This window comes from Leptosomus discolor, chromosome 1 (assembly GCF_034619465.1).
Source record: "Leptosomus discolor isolate bLepDis1 chromosome 1, bLepDis1.hap2, whole genome shotgun sequence".
NCBI lineage: Eukaryota > Metazoa > Chordata > Aves > Leptosomiformes > Leptosomidae > Leptosomus > Leptosomus discolor.
This window is the reverse complement of record NC_141391.1, coordinates 154,714,678-154,731,618: the sequence shown is the minus strand read 5'-3', so window position 1 is coordinate 154,731,618 and position 16,941 is coordinate 154,714,678. Positions and strand designations below refer to the sequence as shown.

The 16,941-nt window shown below is 39.5% G+C and overlaps 1 protein-coding gene across 4 annotated transcripts in view; it reads left to right on the top strand.

Moving 5' to 3' along the window:
• DGKI (diacylglycerol kinase iota) overlaps positions 1 to 16,941 on the top strand; it is a 215,022-nt gene that overhangs the window by 133,047 nt on the left and 65,034 nt on the right. For all 4 annotated transcript variants that reach the window (XM_086467794.1, XM_086467820.1, XM_086467811.1 and 1 more), the window contains one exon: positions 9,288 to 9,388. In XM_086467794.1, the coding sequence (XP_086323920.1) occupies positions 9,288 to 9,388 (101 nt within the window). The remainder of the gene's footprint in view (positions 1 to 9,287; positions 9,389 to 16,941) is intronic.

Sequence of the window (16,941 nt, the reverse complement as noted above, 5' to 3'; positions counted from 1 at the left end):
GCACAGCTCTCCAGCCTGTCCGGGTCTCTCTGAACGGCAGCCCAGCCTTCTGGTGTGTCAGCCACTCCTCCTAGTTTTGTGTCATCAGCGAACTTGCTGACAGTGCACTCTGTTCCCTTGTCCAGGTCACTAATGAATGTTTTGACTAGTACTGATCCCAGTACTGACCGCTGAGGGACTCCAAATCAGGTTGGTCAAACATGACTTCCCCTTGTTGAAGCCATGTTGACTGCTCCTAATGACCCTCTTATCCTTGTTATGCCTACAGACAGCACCGAAGATAAGTTGTTCCATCACTTTTCTAGGGACGGAGATGAGGCTGACTGGTCTGTAGGTACCTGGGTCCTCCTTCTTGCCCTTTTTGAAAACTGGAGAGACATTTGCTTTCCTCCAGTCCTCAGGCCCTCACCTGTTCCCCACAACTTACCAAAGATGATGGAGAGTGGTCTAGCAATGACTTCTGCCAGCTCCCTCAGCACCCACGGGTGCATCCCATCAGGACCCATGGATTTATGTATGTCCAGCTTGCTTAACTGATCCCTAACTCAGTCCTCATCAACGAAAGCCAACTCCTCCTTTATCCCAACTTCCTCTGGGGCCTCAGGGATCTGGGACTCCTGAGAACAGTTTCCAGCGGTATAGACAGAGGCAAAGAAGACATTCCGTAACTCTGCCTTCTTTGTATCCTCTGTCACCAGGGCCCCCACCTCATTCAACAGTGGGCCTACATTGCCCCTAGTGTTAGTTTTGTCTGCAGTGTATTTGAAGAAGTCAATATGGCTGTTATATATATGGGTATATATATATATGTGTATACGAGAATGGGTGTTGTCTGTAGGAGAAGAGTCTAATAAAGAACAGTAGAAGACAACGCATACGGGAGAAAGTGTTGGAGAGTGAGCTATTCTCCAAATGCATAGTTAAGGATGAAAATACTTATGTATATCTTCTCCCTTTTCTTCATTACCTGAATTATAGGGAATCAAGTCTTATCTTTTCTTTGACAGTTTTTCCTGTTTAGCATGTGTGCTTCTGTTTAGTGGGATCATTACTGTGGGAGACTCCGTCATGCTTGGAACTTTAAAGTGTAAGAGAACTACAGCTAGCATGGGGAATGAGAAGGAAAACGAAACCAGGATTCTACCTGGCACTTTGCACATGTTTAAGTGTATGTGTGGGTCTAGCCTTTATACAGCAAAATGCTCAAGCACTTGCTGATGTAAGTGTGAGGTAAGAAAGTGCAAAAGGGTTTAGTACAGTTGGGTTAACCTGGTTTATCTGGGATAACACTTATCAAATGGAAGAAAAAAAATTTGTGGTGGAGCTTACATTTTTCAGCATATTTTTTTAGATACAGAGCCCAGCAAGAGCTTTGTCTTAAAATAGCAGTGGACTTTTATGAAGCACTGAAATTTGTGCATCAGAAGAGGCTGGATGATTCTGCTCTATTGTGGCAGTTCTTACGTTTTAAGTAGATAAATGCTGTCAAAAACATACTTATTTTTAATGTATCGTTTCTGAGCTCTGCCAATGTTGTCTTAAATGTAAGGTAAATTTCTTTTTCTCCTCTGACTGCTGCTTTCATTTTCCCAATTCTTATAAAAATTGGAACAATTAATTAATTTTGCATGTTTTTTTCTTCTCTAGGAGACAGATAATTCATTAATCTGTCACTGCAAACATGCCCCAGAGGAGTGTGAATTTTTCTAAAGTTTATTTTTTGCAAGGGAGGTGCAGTAGAAGATTTCCTTTTCTGTTTTCTGAATTGTATTAAAGTCTGTGTATGTGTAGGCTGGTGTGGGCTGTGTTCTGGAAGATCTACCAGACATTTTTCACTGGATTCTGTAGAGTTATTGGACTGTTTATTATTATTTCCTTTTTCTGTGCAGACACAAAGCATAAGAAAAGGTTCACAGGGTTCATAAATAATTGATATAGGGATTAGGGCATGTGTAATTTTAGTCTGCCTTTCCAGCTGAATCAACCTGGTGGCACAGCAGAAGTGTTATCAGATTGCTGTGCAGGAGTGCCAAGCTTGGGCAGGACCCAAGCTTGCTCTGCCTGTTTTCTTTTCTGGAGAGGAGGCAGGAGCATGTTTCTTAGGAAAACCAGCTGTGCTCCAAGCAAGTTAGCTGGCATCCTCTTGCCTGTTACTGGATGATTAATAGGGGTGAGAGGAGGAAGTCACAGCTTCATCAAAAGCTGAGTGTGTTTTCTTGGTGAATGGAAGTAGATCAGGATCTGCGAGTAGCCTCAGAATAGGCACATGTGGCTTTGCTTCTGTAGTTTTGAACCACAAGTGGTGGGTTGAAAGGGATTTTAAAAAATAAGCCCTTCTCATTTTTTCCTGTCAAAGCTCTGTGGTTTTAGGTTTTGGTTGGTTTGGGCTTGGGGTTGTTTTTTTTTTTGGACCGGGGGTGGTGGGGATGATGATGATGGCAACATTTCTAGAATCCCCCAAATGCTACAGTTCTGGCATAGGAGGGAAACAAATGCAAACCTTTTCTTTGATAAGCAATTTCCAGCAGGGGTGTAGGTGGTGTTAAAAACGACTTCACCTTATAAACAGTTTATCTAGCATGATGTAACTTTCTAAGGCCTATCCCTGTAAAAAGAGTGGTTCTGATTTGTAACCTGGTGTACCATGGCATGGATATCTTCTCACAGAAGAGTAGACTTAAAAGCCAGAAAACTTAAATTAGCTATTTACGTTATTGAATGTCTACAAGTTTTAAGATTTTCCAGAAAGCATGCGCTTTTCCTTACAATAGGAATTATTCAATATCTAGGTGATCTTCTGTATTCTTGTGGAAAAGTCAAATCCTATTTGTCTGATAGAAGGCAATGCAATTTCCTTCTACTGTTCAGCCATTTTGTAGCTAAAAAAGGAAAGAAAATAATTGTCTGTTACTGAAATTACATATTTTTTTGATGTGAGTGGAATAATTTTGGACCTCATAACATCTCTGTAGAATCTTTCATAATTTGTTCCAACTAAATAATATGCGCAGCATTTCTACAAGGCTCATTTGGATTGTTATTTAATAATGCCCCAAATGTGCACTTCTGGCCCATGTTAATCAAAAGTTCATCAGATAAATTTGAATTCTATTCATAGATAGCCTGTCTATGCTCCTGATTTGAGAAGACTGATATTTAGGTTTATGTTTAAATGAAAGCATTATAGCTAATCAACATGAATGAACAGAATGTTTCACTTGACCTAAATCTGTATTTGTGGTCCCATGGGCATATGACCTTTAGGATGTAAATCTGTGGATTGGTGTGTTTGGGGAATGAGGTTCTTAATTAGATTCTTTAGGAGGTAATGGAATTCATTCATCTGTACTTTAAATTACTTTTCATTGACTATGTAATACACCATTTTGAAGAATAATAGGTGTAAGAAATTTAAATATTTCAGATTGAATTGCAGTACAGCAATCTTCCCAAATTTATTTATAAATTGCCTGCTCTATCTGGAAAGCTTTTCTTCTTCTCCTTACAGTTGAGCAAGTTGTTTTATACAGGTTTAGAAACATCTATTTCTATTAATACTGTACTAATGTTTGCTTTCAGTGACATTCATCACCTTATTATTAACTTTTACATGGACTTGCTTATGTACTTAATCTTTGTGGTTTCTGAATACCCTGAGTTTGTCCGAATGAGAAACTATGCACTTCATATAATAATATGGATTATTATACAGCATCTGTGAAGATTACAGAAGTATTGATAGTGGAAGCATTTTTCTCAGCTGCATTAAATAGAGCTCTGTGTGGAGCTCATGAGTTCTCTGAGTGAACAAGTTAATTAGTTGGATGATGAGGACAATATCCCCCGGTGTCAATTGCCAATCCGATAGCACAAGGAATGAATATTCACATAGTGAATTTTAGAGCCAAAGCTATATTGAATAAGTAATAAAATTTAGTGAGACATAACATAATGTCAGCCAACAACTGTATTCTGACAGTGTTTGCAAATAATTCATGAGCAAAACCATTGAACTTCCGTCACTGAATAGATGGGAGTTTATGTGTGTGTGTATATATATATACACACACACATATATTTATAAGTGTGTATGTATATGCATATTTACATGTATTTGAGTTATTAATATATTACCTGTGACCAGACTTACCTAATTATGTAAAATCTCTGCCCTGTAGGAAGGACCTCTTAGAATTCCTATTTCTGATAATAGTTTATTTTCTATAGAAAGCTGCTGTTTCCAAGGTTACATTTTTATGACTAAGATAGCTAAACTTTTCAAATCAACAAAAGGCCAAGTTCTCCAGTTGTATGTTTTAACACACAGACAGATTGCCTATGTAATAGTAGTACCCTGTCTTTATAAAAAGGAGAACAGGAAACTCTGACACTTGCCAGCTGATTACCCTCCCAGAGTTGATCTGGAAAGGAACTATTTCTCCTCAGATAATACATTACATTTAATGTGGTGTGCTTTTTTTTTTTTTTCCCCACAGAAGCAAATTCAGAGATATATGGTTTACTGATGTACCAAAAAACTCTATACTTTTTACAAAGCATAGGAAGTCTCTTCTTAGATATTTTCTAGTTAAAAGGTGTTTTTGGAGAGTGTGTGTGGCTCCTGGAGCAAGAAAAATATTTTAGATTTGCTGTTGATCTCAGATCTTTTTTCTTCCTTCAGTTCCAAGCAAATAAAAAGGGTTTGCTCACTTCTTTTCAGGTGAAAGACTAATTTGACTCAAGAAGCTGATGTTACAGATGCAATAGGTTGCCAATGACTTCAAGCCAGGAAATAACATTTGTAAAAAGAAGGTCCATGTTTTTCTTTCTTAAGTGGTATTAGGTAGTGAGTCAGCATAGCTACGGAAGTCAGTGTTGTCTTTCCCTCTCCTTGTCATCCAAACACTATCCTGTCCTCACAGGAAGGTTGCAGTGAGACAAATGGCAATTAACCAAGGACTGGCAGATGTTGGCATGATGTTTAACATCCTCACCCCCTACCCTTTTTGAAAGGCCTTTTTGAGCACTGAATATAGGGTCAACATGACCATCCCTTCGCCCTGACATAAAGGCTCCAAACATACACTTGGAGAAGTTGTTCTTTTCCCTGTGTTTCTTTCCTCTCCCCCTTTCATGATATATCTGGATTATTCATTGCAATGACGTATTTTGAAATGAGGCCACTTGTGTGGTAGAACCTAAGTCTACCACTAGTTGGTTGATAGTGGTTGCCATGGAAGTCCACCCTTGAAATAGTGCTTAGAAACTGAGAAGAAAAAAGCCCTATCATAGCTGCTTTTACACAGGTTTCCTAGTATTTTTATGCCAAATGAGTTGTTACGAGCAAAGAACTATAAAAGGAAGACAGTTCTGCTGATTTTTCTTGCATTGTCTTCCCAGAGAACTAAAAAGTCTTGGGTCTGGATGATAACTTTAAAAAAATCTTTGTAGATAATATAGACAGTTATTAGAATTATTTGTAATATATTACAACTATTTAGACAATCATCCAAATATCTTCAGGCATTCCATTTTCAACTACAAGTAAAAAATCTTGATGGGACTCTAGGAGGGGAAAAAAGTAACACAAAAAATGACTGCACTGTTATTGAAAACCTAACTTTTACCCTAAAGAAGGTAGCCTTGAGAAGGAGTGGGTAGATGGCATTGGGAATAAGGGATTGAACTTTGGGCTGAAGAGTCATGTTGCATTCTTGCCGCTGTCCAAGACTAGATGTGTGAACTTGGTTACATTGCTCCTTCTCTTTGTTTTAATACTCTTTCTCTTTTATCTAAATCAGATATCATAGAAATTGTTATCATTTCTGTAAATTCAAACGCCATAGTTATGTGTAAGTACTGAACAGAAAGCTCGAAACAGCAACTTTAAAATCACTTCTGATTCAATGCTGATTGTTCTGGGTCAGATGAAAAATAATTCATTAACCATTTTTTTAGCGATCCCAGGCTTGCTGGAGTTGTTTCACCTCAACATCTGGAAGTGGAAACAATTGCATGACTGAGCCAAACTCACAGGGATACATGGAAACTGGGGAGAAGGTTACCTGCCCTGTCCCCAGTATTTCCCACAATACAGCATATCTTGTCTCCAGTTGCCTGTATCAGGCACTCTCCTGTCCTTCCATACACTAAGGAACATGAGAAAGGTCAGTGTGTAGAAGGAGTAGTGGTGAAATTGTGAGTGGGAAATATTAAAGACCTCATAGCTGTAGTAAATTCTGCACAGACAGTGCAGAGCTACAAAAATACATAAACAAATTCATCTCTTATGGTGAAGGACACCAGTAGGTTTCTGGGAGAGCTGGACTATGGCATGCAGTAGGTGGTTGAAAGGCAAGTATCACTCAGATATCTGCTATGGAAGATCTAAGGGGACAAATCAAGGAGAAAAAGAAGTCAATGAGCTTCTATTAGGGGCTAAAAATACAGTTTACCTCGGGAAGATGCAAAGTTGGTTTACTAAACTGTTTTCCGTCACTATGGAGAGCAGCACTGGGTACCACAGCACAGGATCACAGAGTGGAAGGGAGGGTCTGAGCATCACACACAGATGAGGGTGTAGCAAGGAAGAAAAAGAAAGGAGCAAGTAGGGGGAGGCTATGGTTTGGAGGGCAAACATCCCTTGTGCTGGGCTGAGTAATTTCTGCACAGGAGTATCAGCTTTTGGTCAAGCGGTTGTTTTGAACTAGACATTGGAAAGCATACTTTTTGTAGAGTTCCATCTTGAGTTGCTCAAAGATTTCAACACAGCAGTATGGATTTTGTGCTGGTTTCAGGAGAAGCAACAGTTTGAGACGTTTTTGGGGGTTGGTTTTACACTGGGCTTAATTTAGCACAGATGGCTCTTTGTAGCATGGTTAAGTGTTACAACAGAAATAAGTAGCTGAATTCTCCTGTCTTCCCATCCCTTTTCCTCCCAGCTGAGTTCAAAGTAGTTGAGGTAATTCACCAGAAGTCCCTCCCTGACACCTATGAACAATTCCCGGGTTGTGAACTGATCAGCTGGAAGACTGAGCTACCTTCATCATAATGTGCGGTGGCAGAACATTATGGGAAAGGCGGCATAGTTTCTTCCCGTATTGTACCAGTGCATAAAAGACTTCATTTTTCAGAGCTGTCGGTCTGTCATTTTCATGAACACTACTACATGCAGTGAATGATTTCTTTTCTTCCCTCAGACAAAGACTATGCAGATAAATTCCTGTGTTTTCTGACAAACATTTTCTTATCTTCTCTTGGCTAAAAGGAAAATCTCCTATGATTTTCATTTTTGAAACTTGCGTTTTATAGAATTTGAAGGGAACATAGTTCCTTAGACTATGTTAATTTCTCAGCCAGCGATGTGACATTTAAACTTGTTTTAAAAAGAACAACAAAAAAACCACTCAGACTGAGTGCAATTATGTTCTTGTTCCATCTAGGCACCTTTCCCCTCGATTTGCAGGCACTCATCTTCTCTGGGTTGCTGAGCCAGCTGTAGAGCCTGCAGGTGGAGGGTGCTGTTCTGTAGGATGACATAATGGCACCTGAGCTAGAAAACTGCCTCCTGAAGCTGTGCTGGAAGTTACCATTCCAAGTGTCTGATCAAACTGCAAAAGGTTACCTTAAATAGGGGCAGTTTGCTGGCATCTTGGGGCACTTTGACACAATAGTCCCTGTCAGTCAGCACAGGGAAAATATTGGGTAGCCTACATGCTTCTGAGTGTGTCAGTCTTGCTGCCACTATTAAGCACTTATGATTTTTTTCTAAGCTATTCTTTGTGTATCTTACCTTCATTTTCATCACTAATACAGAAACTCCTGTTCAGAACGTGAATTTCTTCAGTGCAGCTCCATCCTACATTTCAGTTTTGGAGGCACCTTCAATTCATTATCCTTTATCACTTTTTAAGCAAAGAGTACTTGTGCCAATAGAGCTTTTTTTAATTGGCACTTGATTTTCATCTATCCAGATGTGACAGAGCTTTTTATACCAACAGAGAGAAAGCATGCAATAAGCTAACACTGAAATAATTACTAATCGTAATCCCAGTGGCTTTACCAAGAGATGACTGCAAACCATGTGTCTTGTTAGGTCTGATGTATTTTCTAGCCAAAAAGAAAATTGCTTGCTTGTTTAAAAAGAAAAAAAAGTTTTCATTTGTGACATGTAGCTTGTCATGCACTAGCAGTGCAAATGTTGTAGGTCAAATATTTTAAAATTGAGACAGAGAAAGAAGTAAACCTGTATGTTTATGACAGTGCACAATATTTTAACTTTTAAAAGGCAATGTGTATATTAGGCAATAAAACCACTGACAGGGTTCTGTTACTATCTAGATTAAAACAGAGAAGATAGATGGTCTTTTGGTGGAAGCACAGAATGAAGAATCTACTTTTAACAGACCCAGGGTCCAGTTCCTACAGGACAGACATTTGCTATGTGCATTATAGTACACAGGTTATCTACCTTTCTTTAAAAGTGGAAAATGCAAATGTGGCCAAGTTGATTTATGTAGCATTCAGCTAAACTTAAAATCAAATGGTAGGTTACAGTGAAGTGGAAGCAAGCATGAAATCGAAACAAAGCTTTTCAGGACAACTTTCTATCAATATATGGACACTTAAATTTATAGATAGGGACCCACTAAATGTTTCAAATTATATAGACAATTAAGGTATCTAAATCTGGCAGAAATCTCTAGAAATGAGGTTCCTGTACTGCTACTTGGTTTTGAAAGTCCTCCTGGGTTCTGTGTGTTGGACTCACTACTTTGGAAATCTGGTTCTTAGCCACATTTCTGTTGCCTGTTTCCCAGAACAGAGATGCTGAATGAGGATGCTCCAGGAATGAGGGTGGATGTTCTCATGGGCAGAATAATGGTTGGCCTGAGAGACTTCCCAAGAAAGCATCTGTGTCTTGAACCACAGCTTGGCAGATCTCCAGGCTGTGGTAGGGCCCTAGGGATGTAAAAAAAGGCAAACTGCAGAGGGCAGGGGTAGCTATATAAAGATTCGAGAACTCAGAAAAACCTTTGCAATTCCAGACAATACAGCAAGGAAATGGAATTCTTGATCTTGCTTATAATTTAAGGTGTAATGCTGATGTTGTGCAGTGGGTAGTCATAATTTTAAATGCAGTGATGGGCCTGTGAGGAATTGGCCCAGTTTTGAAGAGGTTTGCTCTTTGTTGTCTTTCAGAGAAGATTAAAATCACTTTATACCCTGTTTTGGTTTTGCTCTTCCATGGAACACTTAATTTAAGAAGCTTTCTTCTTTTCTTGCAGTCCTCATTCCATCCCAGATCGCCTGCGGATTAGAGTGAACAGGATTAATTTGCAAGAATATGAGGGTCTACATTATGACAAGGAAAAACTCCGGGAAGCTTGTAAGTTGGAAGAAGCCAGGTTGTAGCTGCTTTTGGTAGAACATTCTGTATAAATCTTCTCTATAAATTAACACACACACCCCCCAAACCAAACCACCACCAACAAAAAAACCCCAAAGGATCAAGCATATGTTTTGGATGAGTCATGTGGAGTGTACGTTCAACTATCTCTGCATATTGTACATACATATTCTCTCTATATAGATACTCTTTCTGTAAAAAGAATATATAGAGAGAATTCAACTGTTTTCTTACTTAACTATGCCTCTTCAAGTTAATTTTTATTTACTGTAAAATAAGTGTTTTTCACACTTTTTTTTTTTATTCATGTCTTTCTGTTGGTTCTGTTTGGTTTCTACTAGTGTATGAAACTATTCCAGATTTTATGATTAGCATCCGATATGAAACTGAGTGGGGGACCATGATAAATTTCATATTGAGAATGTGGCCTGACCTTGAACATGGTTCTTGCACAGGTGCATTTATCTTGGGAAACAAATCTGGCTTCCCCAGTCCCTTACTCTTTAACAGCCTTCAGTTTTCCACATAATCACTGTTTTGTTTCGTCACGTAATGGTTTAATTGCCACGTTCAGGGGAAGTCAAAAGCAGACAGCAGTTGCTTTGGCAACATTGATGATGACAATCCACACTTAAAAATGGAGTTCCTTTCCTTGGTGACACACGGAGTCATTAATCAATGAGGGACACAACTGCTTGTGATAACAATTTAATAGTCTTGTTCGTGCATCTGGCTCATTATTCATATTAAATTACAAGCATGCGTGTTTATTGTGCAACAAAGCTTCAGCTCTCTCTGTAATATAGGACACTCTGGTAATTGCAGGATGACAATCCTTTTAATTGGTTTGCTTATCTTACTGTTGGAAGATAGTTAAACTGTTTCACTCTTCTGGTCCCACCCCTCCTTATTCTTCCAGTTCACCAGCTCTACATCCAACAAAAGACCTGAAATGGCTTGAATTTTAATATAGGTCCTGACAGCCTTTACTGAAGTTTATGTCAGTGGATTTTGGTCACAGTTAAAGCAATCAAAGCCTTTATCACTGGACTGAGACTTTGAACAGGATGAGGATTATGGCTCACTGGAGAAGAGTTTTCTTCAAGTTTAAATTGAGAGTTTGATCTTGAGTAGACTTCAGGTCATATTGAACCCACATCTGTCCAACTCTGTCAGAAACAATCTGGTTCATTTGATGGTTCTTCCTGTGGTTTCCCATCTGAGACCTATCCTCATCCATCCTCGCTATAGATGTAAATTTTGTATGTGTGTTTTTAGTATATATTATGTAGTCCTTAAGAGCCATTTACATGTTCTGACACAAAAATACACAACTTTATACACTGTTGACACTAGAGTTGTAAATGCATATTTATGTTGTCACCTGGAAAAACCATAATGATAACATCAAAAAATGCTAGAGAATGATACACAGCCTCTGAGATTTGGTTTCAGATTTCATTTGATCACTTGCTGTATGTGTGCTTAAGAGGTCTTCATTTAAATGGTAGAAGTTTATCCATCAAGAGTTAAAATGATTGCTTTTGGGCATTGGCAGGTCACTTGCAGTAAGACCCTTTCGTCTCTCAAGTTACTGCACGGCCAGCTTGATAATATAACATAGCTGGACTGGACAGACTCTCCCCAGACACTTCTAATGAAGTTGTTTTTCCTATCTGTCTTCCTTAAGCTGCCTCAGTAATGCTTGTGCATTACTGGTTTTAACACTAACATATGAGAAAGCAAATAATAACCACACTGACCTAAAATAAATCAGGAAAGATACCGCCCTTACCCTTTGCAGTTATTAGGAATGTCCTGTGTAAGGACATATAATTTATAGCATGGTCATCAGCCTACGTCTCTGGACGTATAACTTAAGTGTTGTCTTGGTTTGAAAGACAGGTGTCTGCGGAGGAAGGCAGGAGCCTCCCTTGAAATGGAAAGTGCAACCCCCTTCCCTCCAAATTATTATAATTTTGAAATTAACGGGCCTTCAGGCAAAGATATGGGGAATAGGAATAACAGTTCTTTACATATATATATATATATATATATATATAACACAAGGCAGGGAAAAACAAACAACCTACTGGTTTACACTGACAGAGTCAGAAATACAACCTGACACCCTGTTAGGGTGGCAGTAGCAGTCCGATAAGATGATGGCTTCAGTCCTCCTGAAGCGATGGATGTAGTTTTGTTGAAGCAGCGATCAGGTAAAAGAGCCTGGTCTTCCTCCGAAGGTCCAGTGGTAGGTAGGTAGCTCTTGTCCTCTGGAACTCCAGTGGGGGGAAAAACTCCTCTGAGAATCCAGTGGAAGAAGGCTGCTAGGGTGTTTGAAATCTCAGTTTTTATTTGGCATGGACTGCTTGGCTCCTTCCCCCCCGGGTGGAGCATCTCACAATGGGATGGGGAGTCGTGAGGCAGTTCCTTGATGGGCCATTAACAGGAGATAGCCCAGGAGCGAGCTATCGATGGGTCAGGCGATAAGGCATTGTTGTGCCCATTAACAGAAGATAGTCCAGAGTGGGGAGGCTGGGAGCACCGCCCCACCTGGTCTCAACAGCTCCTGAAGATGGTAATAGAATACTTTTTTTTTTTTCCTTTTGGTACATTTTACACTGTAATCTAGGACAAGTGTCTCCTGTGAGAATTGTCCAGCCTTTAGTTTTCAGGAGGCTGATCTTGATTTAAGGACTTCTGGCTGATGCTAATTACAATTGAGGAAAATTATGTATGGGAAGAGACGTGCTCTCTAAACAGTCAGAAACAAAACTGTTTTAAGTATTCTATCCACTTCCTTGAATTCCAGGAAGTAAAAAATGGATAATCCCTGTGGTTCGCTAAGCATAGACCTAATGTCCGAGTTTTCCTGTGACTTACCAGATGCTTGCGTCTGTTCTGGAAACTGAGGCATAGCCAGTCATCAAGCTGCATGGTTACACTAGAGGACTACATAACTTAAGTGTTTATGAGGAAGGAAGGTGGAAAATCATGTCAATCTTCCTTCTAAGAAAAGTAGATAGCCATGTCATTTCTGACAGCCAACTGGATAAATTTTAAATGGTTTTCTTGTGGCAGGTCCATGGATTGATGCCTGTCTGGCTCTATCATATACTAAATAACTTATATGAAATAAGCATGCTGTCTACGTCCTCATCAGCAAATCTTTCCATGGAGCATTGTTGCTAAAAGTTGCTTGGCTAAAGGAGGAAAAGGAAGTGCTGAGAAGCGACTTTCTTTTCTTTACCAAAAAAAGTGATTGGGGGTGAAGTGGAAAGAAATAAATTTCCGTGGCAGGTGAATAACTGAAATTTTGTCAGTCTGAATTAAAAATTTAAATGCAGGTAATGCTAGTGCACTAGCAAAATACAAGAGCGTTTGTATTGGGCCTATTGTTTCTTCAAGGCTTGTTACTGTAAGTGGAGTTAGCTTCCTTCAGCATGACTGTACCTCTCAGGTGCGTGTATGTCTCACTAGATGCTTGCAAGAGACTCCGTTTACATGTCTGTCCAGGCTTCAGCAGAATACCTACAACTTAATTCCAGAATACTAAATATCCATTCCCTGACCACAAGGATTAAAAGCACTTTTACCTCCCTAAATAATTTGAAAACCAAACCAGAATCTCACAGCAATCTGAACATGAAAGCAAACCAGTTAATAATGAGCTATCCCTGAAGGAAAAGCAGCAAAGAAGCTATTATGGTTTTTGACTGTTACATGTCTCCATAACAGAGTTTTGAAAGCTCTGACATCAGTGTAATAATCTAGATCATTTTAACATTTAAAAACATTTCACTTCCCTTGTTTGCTTGAAATACTGATTTTATTCTATCAACTACTTCACCTAAAATTACATTTCCTGACATATAACAACTCATCATACAAAGTGTTCCATGAAGGTTAATCTTCACTCTGCTGGAGGTAGACACCTCATTTTGAAAGCCTCCTGGGCAATAAGAGAATGTCATTTTGTCCTCTGAAGGGCAGGACTGTTCTTAGCCCGTTATCCTTCCATTACTTTTTACTGTTCTTGTCATTGCAGCTGACATTTAACCAACATGCTGTTTCTGAATTGTCCCTTTCTTCCCTCCCATTGCTCCTTTTCTCCTTCATTCTTTCTTCTGTCAATGTCTCAGATTGTCTGTGGGATGATTGATGATGGTGCAGAGGATGCTTATTGATCCTTCAGTGAGGAGGGGCAAATGCTTCCATGCATGCTTTTAAGAAAGGGCTATATATTTGGCATTTTAGTTATGTTGTAATGTTCTTTCCTGCAGATGTAGTTGTCTTCTCTAACACCTCCCTATACATGCCCCCAAGCACTTGTCACCCTAGTCACCAGCTTCACCACCTTCTGCACAATACGATAGTTGTACGTTACATGACCATAACCAAGACTATCCTATTCAAAAAGTGAGTTGGATTGCTGTTTCTAGGTGGACAGAACTTAATTCTGTGTCTCTTGCCTGCATATCTTCTGTGCACTCTCTTTTATTTCCTGTTATTGCAAGGAAGTGTGATCCAAAGCAGCATTGTAGGGGAAGAATTGAGTTATTTTTAAAACAGCAAAACTTACTGTTTGTGGCACCCTATTTTCCCCTTTCCAGTGTTACTAAGAAATTCATGACAATGGAGGTATATGCAGAAACTAATTATATTTTTAAAAAATCAACAACAAACAAGCCAACCATAAGTGGTCTTCAACCCTTCTTATTTCCTCCTGCCAACACGATTGTGGATTTGCACATGATGATGGAGCAGTGAAATAACTCACCATCAGCAATACCTGCACAGTTTTGTTTTGGTTTGTTTGTTTGTTTTTTAATAGAATGTGTCATTTCTTACTGCCCTTAACTTGTTGTTTATTCTCCATGGTTAGGGCATAGAAATCTTAGTTTGCTGGATATCATTAAGATTAAGGAAGAATCATACTCGACTGCAGTGATGGCAGTATCAGAAAAAACTTTCAGCTCTAACCTCTCCAGGTCTCCACCACTGTCTTACACAGAGGCAGCTATTCCTTTTCTCCTCTTGAATAAAATGGCACAATAGATTAAAAAGCAATTTTTAAAGAAAACGTAGTTCCATGTGAAGTCTCGGTAATCTAGCAATGCTTTTCTCTGCTGCCTCCTTGCTTTGTGTGTGGAGTGGGTGGTGGTGTAACATGATGTGATGTTAGGCTCGAATTCTTGTCTCTGATTATATCTAGCCAGATGTCTATGATACATGTGTCCCTGCCTTTAATTTCTATGGGTTATCTGAGGGTTTTGGGGTCATACCGGGATTTCTTGTCACGTACACGGAGGCACACGGAGTGACAAGCTTGTGAGTCATTTGGGATGTGTACGTGTATAGAGATACTGTAGCTTCCTCATACCGCCAATGCACTTACCATAGTTTCAGAAACCCTGATCTGTGAAATGTATTCTGACTCTTTAAAGCTCAGGGATATGGCAAGTGAAGTTAATCTGGAGACTATTCCATGTGACTTTGAGGAACTAGCTGAATAAGAAAAGGCCAGCGCTGAGGACTTGGTGTTTACATCCTGAATATCCATAATGTAAAGGGCAGAGAGGAGCAGAGGACTTCCTGCTAGGTGGTATGATGAGGGAAACTTGAATTAGCAGATTGAGTCAGGACAGGGGAGATTAGCCGCTGAAGGAAATGTGCTCATGTTGGGAAGCAATTTTGATCTAGATGGCTTTAAGCGAGATGGGTTATGTAGCTACAAACATTCTCTTCCAGCCTGTGAAGAAAGCACCAATGACAATTTATTTGACAGGAAGTCTCTTAAGGGACATAGTGTCTTATCTGTAGAAGCTCTAGAAAAGGCAGCATTACCTACAGACTGTCTACTAAATGTCACTCTGCTTAAAAGTCTTGTTCGAACAGGTTTGTTTTCTCAGTATGTGTTGTGTAGACATTAGCTAATTCATGCATTTCTCTGTCACAGGGATTAATAAGATCTGAAACTGAGAGGGTGAGATGGGTTGCTTAAAGTCACCCAGCAAGGTGAAACAAAGAGGGTTAGAAGTCAGTAGTGAGTTAAATATTGGAAACTCTGCTGCCAGTTTCTCATCCTGGTGTATACAGATGGAAGCCACTGATAAATGTTTGTAAGTGAAACGGGAATGACAAAAACGAAGAGGAAATTGCCAAAGGCATTATTTGTGTCAAAGGAAATATCTATTTTTGCCTTTTGATGGATGATGTCTTGTGGGCTTTGTCCAGACAGCACAGTGAATTACGTTTCTTCATTTTGCTGACACCCATACACTCATGCACACACAAAGATCAAAAAGACACCGGAGTCCAAGAGAAGAAAAAATCAGGATGTTGTCAGATAATTAGGGGCAGTAGCACAATGAATATACACACAGGTGCTGAAATATGCAGCTTGAATCTTGGCTTTTTCTAATTTTGAGCTCTTTAGCTATATTAACATTTATTTAACAGGGTATGTAATCACCTGCATTTGGGGGAAGGAGTAAATTCAAATAATTGACATCTCATCTCATATCATTGAGTTACAGAATCATAGAATGTCTTGGGTTGGAAGGGACCTTTAAAGATCATCTAGTTCCAACCCCCCTGCCATGGGCTGAGACACCTTCCACTAGATAAGGTTGCTCAAAGCCCCTGACCTTGAACACTTCCAGGGGTGGGGCATCCACAATTTCTCTGGGCAACCTGGTCCAGTGCCTCACCACCCTCATTGTAAAGAATTTCTTCCTAATATCTTATCTAAATCTACCCTCTCTTGACACCACATGGGGCATTTCTACATTCAACACAGTCCTCTGCCTTTTGAGCTAGTGGGGAAACTGTCATGTAAGTTTGCCATCTCCTTTAAACTAGAAGACATGAACAGTATTCCGAATAGATATAAATATATTTACCCTAGAGGAGTGGGGAGACACAAGAATACTAAGTTCCATTTCAGACTTTCCAGGAAGTCATGTGTAGTTTCTTTCCAGTATAGATTTTTCTGTGCATATTCTACTTCTCCCATTTCCTTTTCTTACAGCTTTTCTCATTTGATTTCCCTTTACCTTTTCAGTTGTGGTTGTCCCCTTTGGCTATCTCATCCCACACACATCCTTCTCGCCTGTCTTAGTTTATTTCTGCAGATCTCACAGCTCAGGTTTCTGTTCTTCTTCCGAATCCTAAATCCTTATTCATTGTTTGGCTAGACCTCTTCTTTCAGCTCATAGTCCCAATATCCATTCAGTTCCTAGCTCTTCATAGTTTTCTTTTTATAACCTGTTCCATTTTGTATGGTGTCTGGGACAAGTTCACTCTTCATTTGACTTGGACAGCCTCTTTCTTTTTGTGGCAAGATGTTGAGGTCATTGAGAGCCTAGAGAGGATGACCACCTTCTCAAACGTGGTCTGATTTAGTTCGATAACCGCCACTGTGTTTTACCTCCTGATGTGAGGATTTAAAAGTGGACCAGTAATACAAAGAAAACTAGCAACCAATGAACCTAAGGAGGCTTAGGTTTTGTCAGTATGATAAACAA